This window comes from Mustela nivalis (genome assembly GCF_964662115.1).
Source record: "Mustela nivalis genome assembly, chromosome: 11".
Lineage (NCBI taxonomy): Eukaryota > Metazoa > Chordata > Mammalia > Carnivora > Mustelidae > Mustela > Mustela nivalis.
Window position 1 is genome coordinate 49,062,876 of NC_139030.1, and position 25,600 is coordinate 49,088,475.

Below are 25,600 nucleotides of genomic sequence, written 5' to 3' on the forward strand. Positions count from 1 at the left end.
CCCCCACATCTCTCCCTCTCCGGCACGCGGGGGGTCAGGGGGCAGCACTAGGATGTTATTAACTCACAGTCAAACATACATACCTTTTCAAATGATCTACACTGTATGCGTTAATCAACATACACATTAATATACGCACTCTGGATCCATTCTTCTCTTACTTAACTATGGCCCTTGAAAATTCATACACTGAAGCCCTAAGCCTCAGGGGCACCTGGGTGGCTCAGTCAGTTGAGCATCTGACACTTGGTTTTGGCTCAGGTCATGATCTCTGGGTCATGAGATTAAGCCCCATATCAGGCTCTACACTCAGCAGGGAGTCTGCTTAAGATTCTCTCTCTCCCTCTCCCCCTCTCCCCACCTATACACACACTCTGTCTCTATCTCTATCTCCCTCTAAAATAAATAGTTAAATAAATCTTTTTCTTTTTTTTTTTTTTATGTTTTGAAGCCCCAATCCTGATTGTGACCACAACTGGAGACAGGACCTTTGAGGAAGTAAGGTTAAGTGAGGTCATAGGGTGGGGCCCTAATCCAATACAAGTGGTGTCCTTAAAAGAAGAAAAACAGACAAGAGGAATACAAAGGTACACAGAGGAAAGACCATATGAGGATACAGGAAGAAGGCAGTCATCTACAAGCCAAGGAGAGAAGCCTCAGGAGAAAAAAAACCTGCCACACCTTGATCTTGGACTTCCAACCACCAGAACCAAGAAAAATAAATTTCTCTTGTTTAAGTGCCCCAGTCTGTGATATTATGTTATGACAGCAAGCTGACTATATATTCCCTCAGTAGAACACAACTGCCTACAAATAATGGAGACAGCCTTACCGCCAGCACTAAAATTAGCCCAGACCTACTGATGGCTTTTCAATACAGACAAGCAGAAAATATCAAAGAATGATATGAATCTTATGGATCCATAATCAATATGGATCTTATTGACTTTATGGTGCTGAAGCACTTTAAATTGATATTACATAAACTATGTTCACAGACCACAAAAGAATTAAACTGTAAATCAATAAGAGACATATGTTTAAAAATCCTTAAAATTTGAAAATTAAATAACACACCTGTAAACAATGCATAGGACAAAGAATAAATAAAACTATATTGTGACAATTTTTTCATACCTATCATATCTCCAAAGACCCAAATTTATGATATACTATCTTGGTGAGGTACTAAAGCAGTGGATATTCTTTTTTTTTTTTTAGTAATTTATTTTTTTATAAACATATAATGTATTATTAACCCCAGGGGTACAGGTCTGTGAATCGCCAGGTTTACACACTTCACAGCACTCACCATAGCACATACCCTCCCCAATGTCCATAACCCTACCACCCTCTCCCTTCCTCCCTCCCCCCAGCAACCCTCAGTTTGTTTTGTGCGATTAAGAGTCTCTTATGGTTTGTCCCCCTCCCAATCCCATCTCGTTTCATTCATTCTTTTCCTACCCCTAAACCCCCCACATTGCATCTCCACTTCCTCATATCAGGGAGATCATATGATAGTTGTCTTTCTCCTATTGACTTATTAAGCTAAGCCTAATACCCTCTAGTTCCATCCACGTCATCACAAATGGCAAGATTTCATTTCTTTTGATGGAGCAGTAGATATTCCCATTGTACTGACAGAAAGAGTGTAAATTAACATACCAAATATGAGGACAATCTGTAAAAATGTATCAAAAGTATAAACGCACACACATATGACCCAGTAATTCAAGGGATTAGAGTCAGGACTGTCTAATTTCTAATCTGGAACTCTTTGTCATGATACCTATAAGAACATTTTCTCAAGGCACAAAGAAAGAATCTTCATATGGTGTCCAGGTGGAAGAAATAAGCTGTAAAATGTAGTCTAGGAATAATAAAATATTGTAACTCCCATACTTTTCAATAGTTTGAACAATCAGAGAGTAAATCAAAATCAGAGCTAACACATAAAATTCTACCAAGCAGGAAGGAAAGACTGGCACCTGGCCAGGGAACACAGCCTAGGGACCCACCCAATCAGGCCTGATTAAGGACCTAACCTGTGGCCCCACCCAAGCACAGAGTCCAACTAGCTACACACCCAGTAAGGGAGTTCAGACTAGGATTCTACCCAACCAGAGGAGATTATGGAGCCCAGCCAATGGCCCTGTCTGATCACAGAACCCAGCCAACAGCCCCACCTGAATGTAGACTTATTTGACAGTAGAACCCAGTGGACCCCTCTCAACATCAGAACACAGGCAAAGGCCCCACCCAACCAAACACCCAGAAAGGAAATGCTGCCTGCCAGTGAATAGCATCAGATGACCCATCCAGAATCCCAGGCTGGGCTGACTGAAGAAAATCTTTCCCTTCCTAAGTGAACCTATAAATACTGAAAGAGGAGACCACTCTTCAAATGCACAGATACCAATACAAGAACAAAAGGATCAAGAAGAATGAGGTAAACCTGACACCTCCAAAGAAAATCAAAAAATTTCCAAATAACTGCCCATGAAGAAACAGAGCTGAACTAAATGACAAAGAATTCAGAATAATCCTCTTAAATAAGTTCTATGAACTATAAGAAAACCTAGATAGACAAGTAAAAATAAAAGGAAAATACATGAATAAAGTAAGTTCAAGAAGAAAATCATTTCACAAACAAATTCTAGAGCTGAAAAATATAATTTAACTGAAAAATTCAATATAACTTCAACAGCAGACTTCACCAAGAAGAAAGAATTCATGAACACAAAGACAGGTCATTTAAAATCAGTCAGTCAGAGGAGCAAAAGGAAAAAAAGAATGAGAAAGGAGGAAAAGTACAGGACTCCTAAGATACCACACAAACAACATACACATAATGGGAATCACAAAAGGAGAAAAGAGAGAAGGGGAGCAAAAGTCTATTTAAAGAAATAATGGCTGGAAATATCCCAAATTTGGGGAAATAAATGGACATTAAGACTCAGGGAGTCCTAGAGTCCCTAAATAGGTTGAGCCCAAAAAGAGCTACACTGAGACACATTTTAATTGTTATCAAAAGTCAAAGACAAAGAAAACTTTGAAAGCACCAAGAGAAAACAACTCATCATACAAGTAAGCCCCCATTAAGTCTATAAATAATAATTTCTCTGGAGAAATCTTGCAAGCCAGGAGAGAGTGGGATGATATAGTCAAAATACTGTAAGAAGAAACTGCCAACCAAGAATACCATGCCCACCAAACTGCGTGGCTCAGTCAAGGTAAGCATCCGCATCTGGCTCAGGTCAGGATGCCAGGGTCCTGGGACCAAGACCCACATCACGCTCCCAGCTCATCAGGGAGGAAAGAAATGAAGAAGAAAGCCTTTCCCAAATTTAAAAAAAAAAGGCTGAGAAAATTCATCACTCCTAAACAAGACTTAGAAAAAATGCTAAAGAAAATCCTTAAACTGAAATGAAAGGATGCTAATTAATAATGTGAAAATATAGGAATGTATAAAACTCACAAGCAAAGGTAAATATACAAAGCAAGATCCTCTAATATTGCAAAGGTAGTATCCAAATCACTTTCAACTCTTGTATAAAAGTTTAAAAAATGAACATACTAAAAACAACTATAACTACAAAAATTTAAAATATAAAAAGATACAAAGTGTAATATCAACAATCTAAACGGGGAGGGAGAAATGTAAAACTACAGAATTTTAGGTTGTTATCAACTTAAAAAAAAACAACTTTTATCATTTATTGATAAATTAAAGTTTTATCATTTATCAATTTATCATTTATCGATAAAGTTTATTGACTTTAAAAAATATCTAAGATACTTTATGTCAACCTCACGGTAACCACAATAGAAGAACTTGTGGTGGGTATACAAAAAAGTTAAGAGAAACAAATCAAAGCATGTCATCACAAAAACTCATCAAGTCACAAAAGAAGAGAGAAAAATGGAACCATAAGAATCAAAAAGCAATTAACAGTAAGACTGATGAATCAGAGACCTGTACCCCTGAAACAAAAATACATTACATGTTAATTTTAAAAAGCAATTAACAAAATAGCAACAAAAAGTTCTTACCTATCAACAAATACTAAATGTAAATGGATTAAATTCTCCAATCAGAAGTCCTACAGAAGCTGCATGGATTTTAAAAATCCAAAGACAGGGGCGCCTGGGTGGCTCAGTGGGTTGGGCCTCTGCCTTCGGCTCAGATCATGCTCTCAGGGTCCTGGGATCGAGTCCCGCATCGGGCTCTCTGCTCAGCAGGGAGCCTGCTTCCTCCTCTCTCTCTCTCTCTCTCTGCCTGTCTCTCTGCCTACTTGTGGTTTCTCTCTGTCAAATAAATAAAATCTTTAAAAAAAAAAATCCAAAGACATTCTGCCTATGAGAAACTCATATTAGCTTTATGGGGCACACAAAAGCTCAAAGAGATGGAAAAGATATCCCAAGTAAATGATAGTTAAAAGAAAGCAAAAGTGGCTGCCCTCACATCAGATAAAATAAACTTTAAGTTTATTTAAACTTTAAATAAAATAAACTTTAAGTCAAAAAAGCCACAAGAGAAAAAAAAGGTTATTACATAATGATAAGGGATCAATTAATCAAGAAGATATTACAATAAATATTTCTGCACCTAAACATCAGAGCACCTAAATATGTAAAATAAGCAGTAACACAAAGAAAACTATAAAACTAGAAATCAATAACAGAAGAGCAATTGGGATTCTCACAAATACAGGAAAACAGACAATACACTCTTGAACAAGAATAGGTCAAATAAGAAAGGAAATTTTTTTAAAAAAATCTTGAAACAAATTAAAATGGAAACACAACAAACCAAAACCTACAATGCCAAAAAGCAGCAGTAATTGGAAAATTTATAGCTATAAATGCCTACATAAAGGAAGAAGAAAGATTACAAATAAACAACCTAACTTGACATATCAAGAAACGAAGAAAAGAAGGAAAGAAGGAAAGGAAAGGGAGGGAGGGAAGGACAAACTAAGTCCAAAGCTAGCGCATGAAAGAAAACAGAAAAGAGCAGAAATAAATGAAATAAAGAATGAAAAACAATAAAAAAGAACAACAAAACTTAGACTTGGTTTTTTGAAAAGATTTAAAAAACTGACCAATCTTTATCTAGACTAATCATGAAATAAAGAAAAATGACTCAAATTAATAAAATTATAAATGAAAGAGGAGAAATTACAACTGGTACCACAGAAATTTAGAGGATCACAGAGTCTACTATGAACAATTATATATGAACAAACTGGACACCTAGAAGAAATGGATAAACTCCTAGAAACATACAATCACTGAAGACCAAATCAATGAAAAAAAAAAAAAAAAAAGAAAGAAAGAAAATCTGAACAGACCAATATCAACAAAAGAGACTGAATCAGTAATCCAATAGCTCCCAGCCAGAAAATCCCAGGATCAGATAGCTTCACTGGTGAATTCTACCAAAATTTAAAGAAGAATTAACACCAATTCTTTTCAAACTCTTCCAAAACAGTAAAGAGGAATGAACACTCAAATTCATTTTGCAAGGCTGACATTACTCTGACACCAAAACCAGATACAGACACTAACAGAAAGGAAAATTACAGGCCAATATTCCTGATGCTGATTGATGAAAAATTCTCAACAAAATGCTAGCAAACTAAACTCAACAGCACCTGAAAAGATCAGATCCATAATCAAGAGGGATTTATCCCTCGGATATAAAGACGGTTCAAGGAGCACCTGAGTGGCTCAGTTGTTAAACATCTGCCTTGGGCTCAAGTTATGATCCCAGGGTCTGGGATGGAGCCCCACCTCAGGTTCCCTGCTCAGCAGGAAGCCCTCTCCTATTCCCCCTGCTCATATTCCCTCTCTTGCTGTCTTTCTCTCTGTGCCAAATAAATAAATAAAATCTTAAAAGAAAAAAAAAGAAGGAACAGCGACTGCAATGATTTAAACATGTATTGACATATGTACAAAAGGTGAAGACTATTATTAAGCACAGTGAGTTCCTTCTTGGAATGCAAAGGGTCAGCTGGCCATTTATTTAAAAAGATTAAAAAAAGAAAAGATGGTTAAAATATGCAAATCAGTGTAACACCTCATTCACAGAATGAAGGTTAGAGATCATACAATAATCTCAACAGATGCAGAAAAAGCAATTCACAAAAGTTAACCTCTGTTTCTTGATAAAACTCAACAAACTGAGTACAGAGGAAATATATTTCAACATAATAAAAGTTATATATGACAAGTCTACAGCTAACATCATATTAAATGGTGAAAAAATGAAAACTTTTCCTTAAAATCAGGAACAAGGGGCGCCTTGGTGGCTCAGTGGGTTAAGCCTCTGCCTTCAGCTCAGGTCATGATCCCAGGATCCTGGGATGGAGTCCCACATGGGGCTCTCTGCTCGGCAGGGAGCCTGCTGCTTCCTCTCTCTCTTTCAGCCTGCCTCTCTGCCTACTTGTGATCTCTGTCTGTCAAATAAATAAATAAAATCTTTAAAAATAAATAAATAAAAAAATAAAAAAATAAATCAGGAACAAGATTTAGGTGCCTATTACCATCACTTCTACTCAACATAGTATTGGAAGTCCCAATTGCAACAACTAGGCAAGAAAAAGAATTAAAAGGCAACCAAGTCAGAAAGAAAGAAGTGAAATTATTTCTGTTCACAGATGACATATTATATGTAGAAAGCCCTAAAAACTGTACCAAAAAACTATTAGAATATTACACAGGGCAAAAATCAACTTTATTTTTATATACTAACAATAAACTATACGAAAGAAAGATAAGGAAAGAAATACCATTTACAATGGTATCCAAAACAACAAAATATGTACAAATAAATTTAACCTAGGAGGTGGAAGATCTGTGCACTGAAAACTATAAAACAGTGATGAAAGAAATTGAAGGAGAAACAAATAAATGGAAGGAAAGATATCCCATGTTCATGGACAGGAAGAATTAATATTGTTAAAATGTCCATTCTAGGCAAACCAATTTACAGAATCAATGGTAACGGTTGTTACCAAAATTCCAATAGCATTTTTCATGGAAGTAGAAAAAAATCCTAAAATTCATATGACAGACACCACAGAAGACCCTAAATAGACTAAGCAACCTTTAGAAAGAAGAACAAAGCTGGAAACATCACACTTTCTGATTTCAAACTGTGTTTCAAAGCTATAGTTATCAAAATGGTATGGCACTGGCATAAAAACAGACACACAGATCAATGGAATAAAATGAAAACCCCAGAAATAAACTAATACATATATGGCAAACTAATATTCAACAAAGGAGCTAAGAGTAAACACTGGGGAAAGGATAATCTCTTAAATAAACAGCACTGGGAAAACTAGATATTCACATACAAAGAAATGAAATTAGATCCCTACCTTACAGACACATATTAACTCATATCTCATATTCAAGGGATATGAGACCTGAAACAATAAAATATGAGACCTGAAACAATAAAACTCCTAGGGGAAAAAAAGAAGCTTTTTTTTTTTTTTTTAATTTGTTTTGAGAGAGAATGCATAAGCCTGGGAGAGGCAGGTGACCCCCCAAAAAAGCTTCTTGACATTGACTCTGGCAATGACTTTTAGGATATAACACCAAAAATGTAAGCAAAAGAGCAAAAATAAACAGGTAGAGGGGCCTCAGGGTGGCTCAACCAGTTAAGCATCTGCCTTCAGCTCAGGTCATGATCCCAGAGTCCTGGGATCAAGACGCACATTAGTCTCCCTGCTCAGGGAAAGCCTCCCTCCTCCTCTCCCTCTGCCTCTTCCTCTCTCTCAAAAAAATAAATAAAATCTTTTAAAATAAATTAATTAAATAAATAAATAGGTAGAAAATCCTTTAACTAAAATGTTTCTATACAGCAAAGGAAACAATCAAAATCAAAAAGCAATCTAAGGAATTAGAGAAAATGTTTGCAAACCATTCATTTGATAAGGGATTATATTTAAAAATAATAGAACTCATACAATCCGATAGCAAAAAATAAATAAATAAAATAATTTTATTTTTAAATGGGCAAAGGAACAGAATAGACACTTTTCCAAAGACAATGTATAAATAGCCAACATGTACACGAAAAGTTGCTCAACATCAATAATCATTAGGAAATGTAAATCAAAACCACAAGGAGGTAGATCATCTCTTTTCCGTTAGCACAGCTTTTATCCAAAAAACAAGAGATAACAAGATTGGCAAAGATGTAAAGAAAAGAGGACTCCTGTTTACTGCTGGTACAACCTTATGGAAAACAATATGGAGGTTTCTTAAAAAATTAAAAACAGAACTAGCATACAACCCAGCAAACCCACTTCTGGTTTTATATATCTAAAAGAAATTAAACTGCTGGGCGCCTAGGTGGCTCAGCTGGTTAAGTGACTGCCTTAGGTTCAGGACGTGATCCCAGAATCCTGCATCAGGCTCCCTGATCAGTGGGGAGTCTGCTTCTCCTTCTGACCCTCTTCCCTCTCATGCTCTCACTCTCTCTCTCAAATAAATAATTTTTTTTTAAAAAAAGAAATTATTATCTCAAAGAGATAGCTGATCCCCCATGTTCAAAGCAGCATTATCAAAATAGCAAAGATATGGAAATAAATAAAAATAAAAAACAAAATTACTATAGTCATAAAAGGAACTGAAATGCTAACTAAAGAATAAGACTTTTTTTTAAGAAGGCAAGTAAAAAGGGGGGGAGGCAGGAGGGCAAGTCAACATGAAAAGATTTTCCTAGAACTGAAAAATACATTTATCCAAATTAAAAACTTTAATAGACAAGCTAAACAACAGATGAGATAGAGTTGAAGAAGGAATTATCTAGAAGACAGATCTGGGGAAATCACCCTCAATTCAACCCAAAAAAGATAAATGGATAGAAAATGAGTAAGCTCTAGTATTCAGAAGACAGAATGAGAAGAACAAACAAATATGTTATGGCAGTCCCAAAACACAAAAGAAAGAATGGGAGAGACTTGAAATTCAAAGGGACAATGGTTGAGAATTTCCATAAGCGATGAGACAAAAAATCCTCATCTAGAACCAACCCAACAAATAAAGTCACACCTAGACACATCATAGGGAAATTATAGATCACCAAAAAGCAAACCTTAAAAACCACCAATGAGGGGCACCTGGATGGCTCAGTAGGTTAAGCCTCTGCCGTCAGCTCAGGTATGATCTCAGGGTCTTGGGATGGAGCCCGCATCCAGCTCTCTGCTCAGCAGGGAGCCTGCTTCCCCCTCTCTCTATGCCAGCCTCTCTGCCTACTTGTGATCTCTCTCTCTCTCTATCAAATAAATAAATAAAATTTTTTAAAAAATGAATAAAGCAGATTACTTACAAAGGAACAATTAGATTAAAAAACTTCTCAACAACTGAGACCAGAAAACAACAGAATAGTGTCTTCAAAGTGCAGGGGAAAACAAACGTAACCAAAATTCTCCAGCGAGATAAAATATTATTCAAAGGAGAAGGTGAAAACTACTCTAGCACGTGACTGCACTATGTTCTCTCATGCCTGTGAGGCTTTGTGTGTTCTATTCCTTTTACCCATAAAGTCCTCCTTCACCTCCCAATCTCCCCACAGATCAAATTCAAATTCTTTGTAAAGTTTTCCTTAACTTTCACTAATATGCAATTACAACAGAGGCCCTAGGAAAGAGCTAAGAACACAGGTTTTGGATGTGGGCAGAAATGGCTATGAATAAGAGCTGTGTAACTTTGGTCAAATTGCTGCTCTGAGACAATATTTTACTTATATAGATGATCATATCAATCCCTAGATGCTTGTTCAAAATGCTAAGTGCTACATATGTAAATTTCTTGATATAAAATAAGCACTCATCAATAAGAAAATCTATAGGTTAACTATTAGAGAAAACTTCAGAAGGCTGCTTAAAAAACTCAATAGTATTTGAAAATGTTTATAATATAAAATACTGGATAAAAAGCAATAAACAAGAAACTGGAAAAAATTTTTTTCAAAAATAAGGTATCAGGGAAAAAATCTAACAAAAGATACGCAATTTATGGAGAAAATTACTTTACTGGAAGCAAAAACAAATTAAACACTACCCTCAGGGATAGGCAGCTAAATACTACTATAAAGACAATAATATATGTATTCTACTGTATTCTACTACATGATTAACCCACAATTTACTAATCTTACTGTTTCTAATTTTTCCCAATTTCAAATGATATTATAACAAATATCCTTGTTCCTATTTCCTTTTGCAATGTCCTCAAATTAAATGTGATTCCAATCAATATCTAACAGAAATTTTCCACAGGATTTGACAAGCTGACTCTTAAATTCAAATTGAAAGAGTTAGGGACCAAGAATAGCCAAAATTCTTTTGAAGAGTAATAAGGGAAATCTTGCCATATCAACATTTATTCTAATGTTATAATAATTAAAGCAGTATGACACTGCTGCAAGAGACATACCAATACAACAGAGAGCTGAGGACACACATACGAAATTGATATATGACAGAGGCAACAAGCACTACAGGTTGAGGGAGGGGGTAAAAATGACTGTTCAAGGGACAAGGGGATGGTTCAGTCAGTTAAGCATCTGCTTTAGGCTCAGGTCATGATCCCAGGGTCCTGTGCTCCTTGCCCTCTGCCTGCTACTCCCCCTCCCCTGCTTGTGCTCATATGCACTCACTCTCTCTCTCTCTCTGACAAATAAATAAATAAAATCTTTTTTTTTTTTAATTACCTTACAGGGACATTAAAAAAAAAATTGTTCAATAAATGGTACTAAAACAACTGGACCCATGTATTAAAAAAGAAAAAAATAGATCTTAATCTCACATTATATGTTAAAATTCTAAATGAGGGGTGCCTGGGTGACTCAGACTTGGTTAAGTGTCTGCCTGCAGCTCGGGTCATGATCCCAGGGTCCTTGGGTCATGATCTCAGAGTCCTGAGATCAAGGACCGCATCAGGCTCCCTGATCAATGGGAAGCCTGCTTCTCAGTCTCTCACTACCCCATTTGTGTTCTGTCTCTCGCTGTCTCTCTCTGTGTCAAATAAATAAAAAATCTTTAAGAAAAAAAAAATCTATGGGGCGCCTGGGTGGCTCAGTGGGTTAAGCCGCTGCCTTCGGCTCAGGTCATGATCTCAGGGTCCTGGGATCGAGTCCCGCATCGGGCTTTCTGCTCAGCAGGGAGCCTGCATCCCTCTCTCTCTCTGCCTGCCTCTCCATCTACTTGTGATCTCTCTCTGTCAAATAAATAAATAAAATCTTTTTAAAATAAATAAATAAATAAATAAATAAGAAAAAAAATCTAAATGAACTGAAGACCTAAATATGAAATGCAAAAACTTGACCTTTTACAACAAAACACATAGCATTTTTTAGACTAAGGTAGAGAGAACTGCTTTTAAAAGACACAAATAATACAATGGGGCACCTGGGTGGCTCAGTGGGTTAAGCATCTGCTTTTGGCTAGGGCCATAATCCCAGTATCCTGAGAACAGCCCCACATCCAGCTCTCTGCTCAGTGAGGAGCCTACTTCTCCATCAGCCTGCCCCTCCACCTGCCTGTGCACTCACTCTCTCACTCTCTCTCTCTCTCTCTGTGTCAAATAAATAAATAAAATATTTAGATAAATATATAAAAGACACAAATAATACAAACTATAGAAGAAAAATTACATTTTTTATTTAAAGCTTTTTGTTACAATACGAAATATTATGAGGGGAAAAGACAAGCCACAAACTAAAAGATGAAATTAGGACTCTACATAACTCTACATAACCAAAGATCAGTATCTGGAATATGTATATATTACTGAGTTTTATGACATATACATATGTCATATATATATATGTATATGTATATGTATATGTCATAAAACTCAGTAATATAAAACCCAAAACCCAACATAAAACTGGCAAAGAATATGAACCAGCAATGCACAAAGGAAGAACTCAAATGGCCTAAAAACATGAAATGATGTTCAATTTTACTAACAGGAAAATGCAAATTTAAAGTGTGTGTGTGTGTGTGTGTGCGCGCACACGCGCGCACAGAATAGCACTCTATGACCTAGCAATCCCTCTCCCAGGAATCTAACCTAAAAAATTCTAGTGTATCTACACAAAGAGACACATGCAAAAATGTTCACTGCTGTCCTGCAGGAACAATGAAAAAATGTAAAGCATCTAATTGTCCCTTAGCAAAGAAACAGATTGCCAAACCATGGTTTACTCATACCACAGAATACTTAGTAGCAGTTAAAAATGAATTAACTAGTCCATATTAGTAACTTGGGAGGTGAAAAAGGCAAGCTTCAAAAATATTCATATAATTTGTGTGCAATTTTAACACTAAAACAATCATGTATTGTTTAAATGTAGCAAAAGTACAAAACATGCATGGATTTTCACACAGGAATTTTAAGATATCGGTAGCCCCTAGGGAGGGAAAGACAAAGGAAGGGAGAAGATGACCCTTAGTTCTTTGGTCAAAAAAAGCTCTATAGCAAATAGGGCAAAAGGTGAACATCTATTGATCTAAGCGGTGAGTACGAAGGTATCTTTTATATTACTTTTGTACCTTTCTGTGTATTGAAAATGTTTCATACCTGAAAATAGTTTTAATGGGTTTTATATAACATAAAAATGATTAGAAAAAATAATTACTATCTAATAAGACTTCCAAATTGCTGTGTTGTAGTTAAACGTTATTACAATGAAGATAACTAAAGATTATACTTCTAGCTCGGGACGCCTGGGTGGCTCAGTTGGTTGAGCAGCTGCCTCGGCTCAGGTCATGATCCTAGCGTCCTGGGATCGAGTCCCACATCCTGCTCCCAGGGAGCCTGCTTCTCCCTCTCCCTCTGCCTCTGCCTGCCGTTCTGTCTGCCTGTGCTCTCTCTCTGATAAATAAATAAAATCGTTAAAAAAAAAAAAAAAAGATTATACTTCTAGCTCAAGTAGAATCTTCTACACTAAGAATCTCTCTATACTATTTCTGGTAAACTGGCAATGAAAAAAAAAAAAAAAAAAGAAACTAAAAGGAACACAGAAAAGAGAACAAAAAACTTCTTCAACTCTTTCTTCCAAGCTCTTGAATCATAAGAAATGTCATGTTCACTTGCTTAAATTCATGACCTGAGTTAGATGAATATTGCAGTAGAGTAAATTCCAGATTCATAGGGAAGAAAATTTCACAAGTAATCCATGTAAATACACAGATACCTACATAAATTATTTAAGAGATTCATTCTAACACCATCCCTACAAAACCAATAAACACAAAATACGATACAATTTAGCCAATGTACTTTAACTCTAAATATGTGTGAGAGGATATAAATAAAAGAGTTGGTATGGCACAGGCCTTTATCATCAAATCTTTACTGAAAGATTTTATTTGTAGAGATATAACCTAGAGATGACAAAAAATTGTTATAATTCAGAAAATCAAATCCTGTAATATGGTTTCACACTGTACTTATGTTACAGAAGTGTTGCCCCTACAGATGAGCATGACAGTGAAAGTAAAACTTGCCACCGGACTCGGCAGTAGATACAACATGAAACCTCAAGGACAGGAATATTCATAGTGAGTTAAAGAAATAATGGAGATCCCACTGCAATGAAGATTATAAGGCTGCCAGTGCAGAGAGAGGCCACATGTGAGTACAGGTGATCCTTGAAACTTTAAGAGTAGTCTAGACAGAACTCTCAGTACAATATGAAAGGTTACTACAATTAGAATATCACCATTTTAAAAACCCTAATAAAAATATGGATCTGTGTCGCCTGGGTGGCTCAGTCATTAAGCATCTGCCTTCAGCTCAGGTCATGATCCCAGGGTTCTGGGATAGAGGCCCACATCAGGCTCCCTGATAGGTGGGAAGCCTGCTTCTCCCTCTCCCACTCCCCTGCGTGTGTTCCATCTCTCTCTGTCAAATAAATAAAATGTTTAAAAAATATATATGGATCTGGACAATAATAATTAATAGCCACTAAAATCTTTAACAAAATAGGTAACTTTATAATAAATAGGTCACACTGACAAATCTGAGCCCACTGATTAATCCTACCATTAACCACAGGAGAGACAAGGAAACATTCTGCAGCTCCTGATATGATCCAACAGGAAGTATAAAACCACTATGAAATTTCCTTGCTAAACAAAACAAAAAAATAGAATCTAAAATTCGATCAAGACTCTAGATCCAACCACTTGTTTATAGGAAATAATGGGCAGAGATGAATAAGTTAAACCTCACATCTCAGACAAGCAATCAGTAATATCCAGAATGTGGGTTCCTTCAACTAGTAAATTGCAGACACACACACACACACACACACACACACACACACACACACCAAAAAGAAAAAGAGGAGGGTACTGAATGGGTTTAACATAAAAGAGTCCTAAGAGGGCGCCTGGGTGGCTCAGTGGGTTGAGCCGCTGCCTTCAGCTCAGGCCATGATCTCGGAGTCCTGGGATCAAGTCCCACATCGGGCTCTCTGCAGAGAGCCTGCTTCCCTCTCTCTCTCTATCTGCCTGCCTCTCCATCTACTTGTGATTTCTCTCTGTCAAATAAATAAATAAAATCTTTAAAAAAAAAAAAAAAAAAGAGTCCTAAGAGATATAAAAACCAAACACAATATGAGGACCTTGTCTGAATCCTAATTCTAAATCAACCCTAAGAAATCATTCATGAGGGGCACCTGGATGGCTCAATCTTTAAGTGTCTGCCTTCAGCCCAGGTCACGATCCCAGGGTGGTGGGATCGAGCCCCACATCGGGCTCCTGCTGGGCAGGAAGACCGCACTTCTCCCTCTTCCACTCTCCCCGGTTGTATTCCCACTGTATTCCCACTGTATTCTCACTGTCTCTCTCTGTATCAAATAACTAAATAAAATCTTTTTTAAAAATTCATTCATGAAACAAATGGGAAAATCTGAACATTCACTGGATATTTGAAGACTTTAAGAAATAATTGTGAGGGACACCTGGGTGGCTCAGTTGGTTGGACGACTGCCTTCGGCTCGGGTCATGATCCTGGAGTCCTGGGATCGAGTCCCGCATCAGGCTCCCAGCTCCATGGGGAGTCTGCTTCTCTCTCTGACCTTCTCCTCGTTAATGCTCTATCTCACTGTCTCTCTCTCAAGTAAATAAATAAAATCTTTAAAAAAAAAAAAAAAGAAAGAAAAAGAAATAATTGTGAATATTTTAGGTGTGGTAAGTGGTACTGTGGTTGTTCTTTTAATTGTGATAAAATATATATAACATAGGGGCGCCTGGGTGGCTCAGTGGGTTAAGCCGCTGCCTTCGGCTCAGGTCATGATCTCAGGGTCCTGGGATCGAGTCCCGCATGGGGCTCTCTGCTTGGCAGGGAGCCTGCTTCCTCCTCTCTCTCTCTGCCTGCCTCTCCAACTACTTGTGATTTCTCTCTGTCAAATAAATAAATAAAATCTTAAAATATATATATATATATATATATATATATATATATATAACATAAAACTTACCGTTTTAACCTTATAGTTCAGTAATATTAAGAAAAGTCACACCACAATCCATCTCAAGAACTTTTTCATCGTCTCAAATTGAAACTCTGTACCTATTACACAATAACTCCCCACTTCCCTCTCCCTCCAGCCCCTGGCAACTACCATTCTACCTTCTGTCTCTAAAATTAAACTACTGCAGGTATCTCATAAAAATTGAATCATACAGTATTTGTCCTTTGTGTCTGGCTTATTTCACTTAGCATAATATCTTCAAGGATTGTCCCTACTAGCATATGTCTGAACTCCATTCCTTTTAAAAGCTGGGTAATGTTCCATCTTATATATGTACCACATTTTGCTTATCCATTCATGTGTCAATGAATACTTGGGTTATGTTTACTTTAAAGAGTTCACATCTCTTTACTGAGGTACATACTCAAATATTTATAAATTAAAGTATAAGATAGCTGAGATTTGCTTCAAAATACTCCAGTTTGGAAAGAAGGGGCAATGGTGGGGGAGGGGTAATAAGTGAAACAATATATCTCTTCTCACTTAACAGAGTAACAAAAATACTCTAACACAATGTATATTGGCCAAGATGTGGAGAAACATGCTCTCTCATTCATTGTTGGTAGAGTGTAAATTCATGTCTTTAGAGGGCTCTATCAAAGTTTTAAATGCACATTTTATTTAACCAAGAAAATAACTTCTAGGAATTTATCCTCACCCACGTGCTCACACACAAATACAAAGGGTGTATACAAGCATACAACTGCAACAATGTTTATAATAGTCCAAGACTGGAAACAATTAAACATCTATCAGTAGGTAAATGACAGCATAAATTACAGGGAAAAAAGTAAGAGTGCAATGAAATAAAATTTAACTGTTAAAAAAAAAGTTTCTATGTGCACTAATAAGAGACAGTGTCCAATAATTATGTTAAGGGGGGGGGGGAGCCAAGTACAGAAGAGTATGACACTACTTAACCAGACACTCACTGCTTTCACTTCTGGCACTGCCACAGACCAAATAAAGCTAAAAACTTCCCACAACAGAAGAGCTATAATTGCAGTTGCAAATTGTAATTAGTGTCTTTTAAATGTATAGCTAAGCTTCAAAGAAAATAAGGGAAATCTGTCACTGAGGAGAGGGATGGAGGAAAGACAAACTCTTACCTTTTACTTTATCCACTTATTTTATCTGAGAGAGAGAAAGCATGAACAGTACAGAGGGATCATGACCCAAACCGAAGGCAGACACTTAACTGCCTAAGTCATGTAGGTCACCCTCCACTTATTTTTATCTTGTAACCAATATGTATTACTTTTCAAATTAAAAAAAGAAATTATCCCCAAAGCACTCTCAAAAAAGATGCTATGGGTTTATAGTAATCAATAAATAACCAGTTTATAATCAAACAATGAATAACTAAACCAATGTACTCTCAAGGCAGATTTTCAGGTATAAGAGCCACAATTTTATCCAATTTAATTCATCCAATTTGCTAAGCACCTACTAAGAGCAAGAGATTATGCTGGCCTCTGATTAACAGCAAGATAAGGTTCCTATTTTTTAAAGAGCTTAGAATCTGTGAGAGAAAACAAACAAGGAGGCAAAAAAAAAAAAAAAAAAGAAAGAAAACTATAAATACAGGATAGAACATAAAAATGGTCATTCTCTGCACCAAAATTTGAGAACTAAATGTTTAAAATTCCAGCTTCTGGTTAGCACCATCAGAACCCCAAAACAATCAGATATTATTTTAGATTTTTCATTTTTTTAAATTTATCCATCCATCAACCATTTTTGACAATGACTGCATTTATTCATTAGTGGCAAAATTACACTGTTATACATACAGTTATTAATATCTAGTTTCCATACCCTTTGTGAATTCATCCCACAAATGAATTTTTTTTAAGATTTTATTTATCTAAGAGAGAGTGAGAGAGAGAGAAAGAGAGCGCACAAGATCGGGGAGGGGGTGGTCAGAGGGAGAAGCAGACTTCCTGCTAAGCAGGGAGCCCAATGTAGAACTCAATCCTGGAACTCCAGGATCATGACCAGAGCTCAAGGCAGACACTTAACCAGCTGAGTTACCCAGGCACCCACCCCAGTTGTTTTCTTCCTTTGGTTTGTGTATCTGTTAATATTTCCATAACATATCAATACCGCTACAAAAATAACTAAATCTTCCCCCTATATTTTTATAATTATAAATATGAAAATTAAATAGTAATATAGGTTGTGGCAGATCCAACATTCTTCCCCACCTCCAATCACATATTCTACCACAACAGACACTTGGGAAAAGGATTAAGGCACAGCAGGTTTTCTAAGAAAGCAGATACAGAGAAAATAGAATCCTTCCTTAAAAATTTACTGAAAAATGGTATTTAAAAATTTCTATTGCAGTTACAATAACAACCCCAAAAACAACATGTCTTCAATTCTTAGGAACCTAAAAGGGTTTTAAGAAATATCAAAAACTGAGAAAAGTTAAGTGTATTCTGTCCAAGCCACAGTGTCCAGTTTGCCCGGCAGAAACACTACTGTAATTTGTTGATATTTCTAGTCCTGAAAAGGTTCCCGAGGCAGCCTTTTATCCTGCACTATTGGCTAACATCACCTATGTCTCTCCAGGCAGTCGATTAGGTGTATAGCCCAGAATTATTCTATCTAACCCAAAGAGTTGTAAAAACTCCAGAATTTTCACATGGCCACAATACATTTCTTGTTTATTTTTCTCCTTTATGAAATTGGACATGGCAACTGCTGGCAATACCTCTGCATTTCAGATAGGCAATAAGAATTATTTACTATGTATCAATTCACAGAGCGCTGCCAGGCTAGGGAAAAAATAAGAATCTACCAGATGTCAGTAAAGGCAAGTGCTATAAGATGAGCACGCGCCTTGCATGAGTACCTTCAAAGAAACACTGAGATATTTCTGCTCCTACATGGAAGCATCACAATTTAGATCAGACCTACAACTCATGCAGACCAACCTGATTATTATGACTGTATTCCAAAATTCAGGAAAGAGTCAATATTATTTCCTACTTTCCCCCTCTTTAGGGGTTCCAAATGCTAACTTCACCTAAGAAGTAAAAATGTCTAAATATCAGTAAAGGATTGTTCCAATTCCCATTTTAAAGATTTTTTTTTTTTTTAATATGTATTTGACAGAGAGAGATCCCAAGTAGGCAGAGAGGCAGGCAGAGGGAGGAAGAAGCAGGCTCCCTGCCAAGAGAGCCCTAGTCGGGGCTCGATCCCAGGACCCTGGGATCATGACCTGAGCCCAAGGCAGAGGCTTTAACCCACTGAGCCACTGAGGTGCTCCTCCAATTCCCATTTTAAAATCCCCCTTTAAAAATAATTTTTAGGTGTTTTGTTTTGTGCTGTTTTTTAATATTTTATTTATTTATTTGACAGAGAGAAACAGCCAGAGAGGGAACACAAGCAAGGGGAGCGGAAGAGGGAGAAGGAGACTTCCCACTGAGCTGGGGGCCCGATTGTAGGGCTGGATCCCAGGACCCTGGGATCATGGCCTGAGCCAAAGGCAGATGCCCAACGACTGAGCCACCCAGGCACCTCTTTTTTAGGTTTTGAAGAAGAAAAAGAAACAAAGGCCCAAATAGGAATGGCATATTAAAAAAAAAAAAAAAAAAAGGACAAAAACACAGTATTGAACAGAGGTACTCAATAGGAATGCTATTTGTAGAGGCAGTAGAGAGAAGTGTTGAGCGGTCACTCTCTGGAGCCAGAAGGCTAGCAGTAGTTTACTACCTGTATAATCCTGAGCAAGTTTTTTTAAAACTGTGCCCCACTTTCCTCTTCTGTATCATGGGAATAATGACAGTAACAATCTCAGGTTTGTTGAAGATTAAATGAGTTACATAATGTAAAGCAGTTAATATTTGACCACTATTTACCACACAGATGGATAAAAATCCAAAGTGTTAACACTCTTTTGATGGAGTTGGAACACAGAAGTCCAATACTTTGCTTAGTACTCAGCCTTATGGAGGACAATTTGTAAATCCATTGAGCACTTATCTCACTCATATTTTTGCACAGGTGTAAAAAGACAGGTATGGGGCACCCGGGTAGCTCAATCGTTAAGCAGCTGCCTTCAGCTCAGGTCCTGAGATGGAGCCCCACAGGGTGCCCCTATCCTCCCCGCTTAGCAGGGAGTCTGCTTCTCCCTGGTCCTCTGCCCCTGCCCCTGCTCACTCTCTCTCAAGTAAATAAAATCTTTAAAAAAAAAAAAAAAAAAAAAAGTGGGGGAGCTCCTGGGTGGCTCAGTTGTTAAGCCTCTGCCTTCTTCAGCTCAGATCATGATCTCAGGGTCCTGGAAAGAAGCCGGACTTCGGGCTCCCTGCTTGGCAGGAACCCTGCTTCTCCCTCTCCCACTCCCCCTGCTTGTGTTCCCACTCTCACTGTCTCTCTCTCTCTCTCTGTCATATAAATAAATAAAATCTTAAAAAAAAAAAAAAGACAGGTATACCAGATTTTTTATTTCATACTGGAAACCCAAATGTCAAATATCAAAAATGATGATAAACAGAGTGGCAGGACACCTGGGTGGCTCAAGTGGTTAAACATCTGACTCTTGATTTCAGCTTAGGTCATAATCTCAAGGGTCATGAGATAAAGCCCCACATTGGGCTCTGTGCTGGGTATGGAGACTGCTTAACATTCTCTCTCTCTCTCTCTGCCCCTTCATTGGCTCATGCACATGAACACTAAACAGCAGATTTTTTTTTTTTTTTTTAAGTAGAGTGATACACTGATTTACTGACATGGAAAAACCTCTTGGTAAGTGCTTGGTAAGTGAAAAATGCAAGATGTTACATTACCTTTTGTATAAAAAGAAACAATAATCAAAATACATATTCATCCTTGTTTGTTTTTACATTAAGAGAAAGCAGTAACAATGAGAAGGAACTGGGCAGATGAAAGGCAGGATGGGAGGGAAACTTCAAACTGTGCATATTTTTATTTTTTCTCTTTTGCTTTTTTGGCTACATGAATATTTTGCCTATTCAAATATTAATTGTTTAAGTATTTTTCAGTGTACAGAATACATTTTAATTCTCAAATATTGGCTGCAATTACTATTACCATTGTTGTTGGTAGTAGTAGTAGTGATACTAGTTACAAGCTCAAAATACCTCCTTTCTGAAGCCTTTTTCGTACTCACTCTGCAGAGAAGCCTCCTCTAACTCCCAGAGTATTTAAAGAATTTATCATTTTCTACTGTAGCGTAAGCCGCTTAGGAGGTAAGTCAATGTCTTGTTCATTTTTAATATCCTAGGAGCCTTGCCTGCACCTGGTAGACACAAGCATTCCGTAGTAACAGTAACCTACAAGTACTCCAAAGAAGAAAATAGTGACCCTTTCTAAAAGGAGTATGCTCTATTATTAATTATAAGACCAGAAAATATTAAAACTTGAATAACTGGGTTTGCTAACATTCTTTCAACTATTGCCCAGCCAAAATGTCCTCTCTTTCAACAAGTTTTTTTTCTTTTCCCAGGACTTCCCCAGATATTGATAACATGTCCCATGCCAAAACACTACATGCACCAACTCTTTAACTCACTGCAATCTCTGAAATGCCTTTTGTCCTAAGTCCCAACACCCTGGTACACTGATCCTATCAAAAAAGCATTTGTTGACCGTCTCCTTTTAAATAGATGTTCACATAATAGTCAGTGAATAAAGTGCCCTTTTAACTGGAGAAGACCTAATACTTGATTCCTAATTCGCTCAGTGTTTTGTTTGTTCTTCTGGTATGTAGTGTGTTCTATAACCGACTGTTCAGTAGCCCAATTCTAGATGTCATTCCAGCACACCAAATACTCCGCTGACAGCTCAACAGTCACTTTTCATGCAGGCCCCTCCCCTTCCCTCCTCCCTCAACCCTCATAAGCTCCTTCGCCGATACTGACAGACACACTGACAGTTCAGAAGTCCTTCCACCCAAGCTGTCCTCCCCTGCAGCTGTAAGACCACCTCCCCGACTCTTACCATCCTGCGACCTAATTCGGTCCCCAATACCATCCCCCTACCACTCAATCCAAATCACATCATTTTCTTCCCAAAAACCTGGCAGCTTTAAAGCTTTTCCCACTAAGTGCACAAATGACAGCACGACACCAGATTCCCCAAGAATCTTCTGCTCCTCCTTCCCCTCCTACCCCACGCACTGGCTCCTCTGTCGCTACCACTCACTCGCCCTGGCTTCCCCGAAAATTCACAGCCTCGCTCGGTAAACACGCTCTCCGCTCTCCCCTCTCCCCACTCCCTCTCCACCGCTGACAGCTCAGTCACCTCCATCCCCATGCGGCTGCACCCTCCCCCACCCCTTCCCCTGACAGCTCAGGGTCGGCTCCCAGCCTTTTTCCCCCCTCCCAGGCCTCCCCAGACCCGGCAGGAGCCGCCCGCGGTGCCCCCCGCCCCGGAGGAGGGCTCCACTCACCCACTCTCCCGCATCACGTTGCTGTCCCCGCAGTCACAGGCACCCCCAGCCTGGCTGCGGAACATATTGAAGTCGTGTCCGGTGTGGTCGCCCTGGTGGAAGCACTCCGCGCACAGCGACATGCAGGGGGAGATGCCGCACGTCCGGCAGCGGTAGGCCACGAAGTTGGCTGTCCAGACCAGGCCGCAGAGCGCCGCGGGGTCGTAGGCCCGCACCGCCGCGCAGAACTCCTCGTAGCCTCCGCCGCCCGCCAGAAGGCACTTACACCACTCCAGGGCCTCCTCCTCGGCCGCCCCCGGACCGCCCCCGCCGCCGGCTGCCGCCGCCTCCTCGCCGTCCGCAGCCGCGGTCAGCGGCCGCTCGGCGCTCAGCACCCGCTCCAGCAGCGCCTGTAGCTCCTCAGCACCTGCCCTGTTGTCCGGCCGGCTGAGGGCCGCCTTCAGGTGCGCCGCGGTGGCCGCCTTGTCCACGGCCAGCCCAGGCGCGGGCAGCTCGGGTTGGGGCGGCTGCGGCCCCCCGACGGCCGCCGCGGCCGCCGCCGCCGCCATGATGAGAGCTCAGAATTTGGAGAGCCCAGGGCCGGCGGCTCCTCCCGGGAGGGTGGGGGAATTGACTGCTGCGATTGCTCGGCCCGCCCAACTCTCGCGATACCGCGGAGGCGCCGCGCACCTCCGTCCGCGTCCCCGCCCCTGCACACGCCCCCTCGGGCTTTGGGGCCTGCTCCCCGCCCCTCTCTCGTGGGTGCTCTTGGGTCCTTTCCCCTCCTCTTGACTCCCAAAGTTGAGAGCTCCTGAAATAAGGGACCCGCCTTTAAAAAAAAAAAATAAAATATGGACAACTTTAGTATGGACCATATGAAAAATCTTTAATATGGACATTTTCTTCTTTATTTACCTGGACTATAGGAATTATACAGAGCATCTTTCAGATGTATTTTAAGCATTTGCATTCCGTTTTGAGATGTAGATTCCCATTGTCATTAACCCTTAATTACTACTGAATCACTATTACTGTTGAAGCAAACTCCTAATTTCCCCCCATATCAATCCTTACCCTCACATTATTATCAGGTTAATCTAAAGTACATTTTTTTAGATGATTAAAGTACACTACATTCTTACTATCATTCTGTTCAAAGTCTTCAGCGGCGGTGGGGGGGTATGGTAAGCTCCTTAAATCTTCTCTCAAACACCCACTTTTCTCTTTTTTTTTTTTTTTTTTTTTTTTAATTTTTTAGATTCTATTTACTTATTTCAGAGAGAGATCGAACACACCCATGGAAGCGGGGGAGATCAGAGGGCGAATCGTGCTCACGCTGTGCAGGGATACCTGCTAGGATTCTGTCCCAGAGCTAGGACTCTGACCCTGAGATCATGACCTGAGCAGAAGGTAGATGCTTACCTAACTGAGCCACTCAAGCGCCCCCCAAAACCCACCTATCTTTCGGTCCTTATCTCCTGACACTACTCCAGGTTTGCCATATGAAAGAGACCAATGGGACTGTTCACTGTTTTATGAGGCTTTATCATTTCCTGCCTCTGGTTCTTTATTGCTTCTAGTTCCCACACCACTCCATTCCACTTGCTCACCCTGCAGTCTAATCTAGCACAGTCTACTTATGTAATTTCTTTTCTTCAAAAGAATGGCTCTTAACTTACTTAATAATACAACTTCTTTTTTTTTTTTAACTCTATACTGGAGGTGGGCTCAAACTCAGCACCCCAAGTTTAAGAATCACATGTTCTATCAACTGAATCAGCCAGGCACCCCTTAATGATATAACTTACTGCCTTTACTGTAAAAATCTCATCTTCACCTCACTAAGTGGTAAATTTCCTAAGGGCAAGGAATGAGTCTTCTTCATTATAGGGCATAAATGTTGAAATATTTGTACGATTATTGTTAAATAGAACAGACTTATAATAGATAATATTTGCTACATATTTTTACAGGCCCTGCTCTTTATATATGTTATTTCATTTAATCCTCTCAATAGTTTGATGAGGTAAGTACTGTTAATAGAAAAAAAAAAAAAAAAACTTCAGGAGATGATTTATGTGCCCCAAAACCCACAGCTGGCAATTAAATGAAATGTGACTTATATCCAAATCCATCTGATTCCAAAAGCTCTGCTCTTAACTACCACACCAGTATTTTCCAAACCTGCCTGATCCCTAAGAATCACAGAAGCTCTACTCACAAAAACAGATTCCCATGAACCATCTCAGACCTAAGTAATCAAAATCTCCAGAGTTTATATTTCCCTATCTAATGAAATCTGAACCTTGAGGGAGATTATTATTATGATCCTTCCAGAACTAAAATTCTACAGCTTATTAAAGTTTCCACAGCTTACTTCCAGACAGCTGGCTGTGTTATACAAAGAACTTAGTAACATATTACAGAGGACAACCAAGAATGAAAAAAATAAAACTATAGGAGAAATAATCCAAGGAAGTAGAAAAGAGTATTTCCAAACCATAACCCTGTATTTGAAATGAACTTAACACAAAACATACTATTTTATATATCGTGACCCTCTACATTAATAAAGCATGTCATAATAATCATTAAGCAGTGATAATTGATTCAAAATTGCTCAATAATTCTCTTTATGAATCACCAAATTATAAACCAAGTAAATTCCAGGAACATTTCAAATTAAGGTAGAACTAGTGTGCATTCACCAGTCAATGCTTATGGGTTAAGGCAGTTCTGGGATTTCTGGAAACATCCACAAAATCCAACCAGTGCCTCATTTTTGCTGTACAAAAATAACAAAACTTAAATACTAACCTGTATTTCAGTCACATAGACATTGCAGCACATGTACAGAAATCCAGACATTTGCCAGATTTCCCACTTATACTGGTGTCCCGAGCAAAACCCCTGCGTCCCGCCAGGAGGTCGCAACGTGTAAAGAAGAGATAGAGAGATGGATATGATGTAACTCCCTTGATCTTTATTGGGACGAGGTCCGCACCACTATCGTGGCCCGGTCACAGGCCCGCTGACGTTGTCATGGAGAAGGAGACGTCGCCTCACAATCTAGACAGAGAGGTCACCGCAGAAGTTGAGACTGAGAACCAGCGAGTGGTCAGCAACGAAACTGTCGGGATGTCGGTAGCACCGGCGATGATGTCCTCCCGACAGGGAACTCGCTTCACCTCAGTCCCACCTCATGCCTCTTTATATACTGTGCTAAGTCTCCTTCATAAACACATCACATCACTTGTTTTTCTTATGCTTACACACCAAAAACATACACACGTCGTAAACATGTTTTGGTTTACGGTATTTCGCACAAGTTAAAATATTTACAACTTGTTACTCCGCGCTAATCTTATCACTACATGCATATGGTCTAGGCTTATTTGCTATGTGGTTAGTTTGTATTTTGTTCCTGTTTTTCATTTAGTAGGGGTTTGCACTTACTACATATTATTTATTTATTTATTCATTTATTTATTAAAGGTTCGTACTCACTACAACTGGTTATGATGATATAAGACCTGTTCAAAATCAAAGAACCATTAAAAAATAACTGATAATATTAAGAATATAAATAAACCAATCAGAAAATGGGCAAAATATGTGAACAGACATAT

General features: G+C 38.7%; 1 protein-coding gene across 1 annotated transcript in view; it reads right to left on the reverse strand.

Annotated features, from left to right (window-relative positions):
• Positions 1–22,596, reverse strand: part of UBR3 (ubiquitin protein ligase E3 component n-recognin 3) — a 241,053-nt gene extending 218,457 nt beyond the window's left edge. Inside the window, 1 exon segment of the mRNA XM_082689242.1 lies at positions 21,993–22,596. Coding sequence (XP_082545368.1) covers positions 21,993–22,540 — 548 coding nt within the window. The 5' untranslated portion in view covers positions 22,541–22,596.
• Between the last annotated feature and the right edge of the window lie 3,004 nt (positions 22,597–25,600).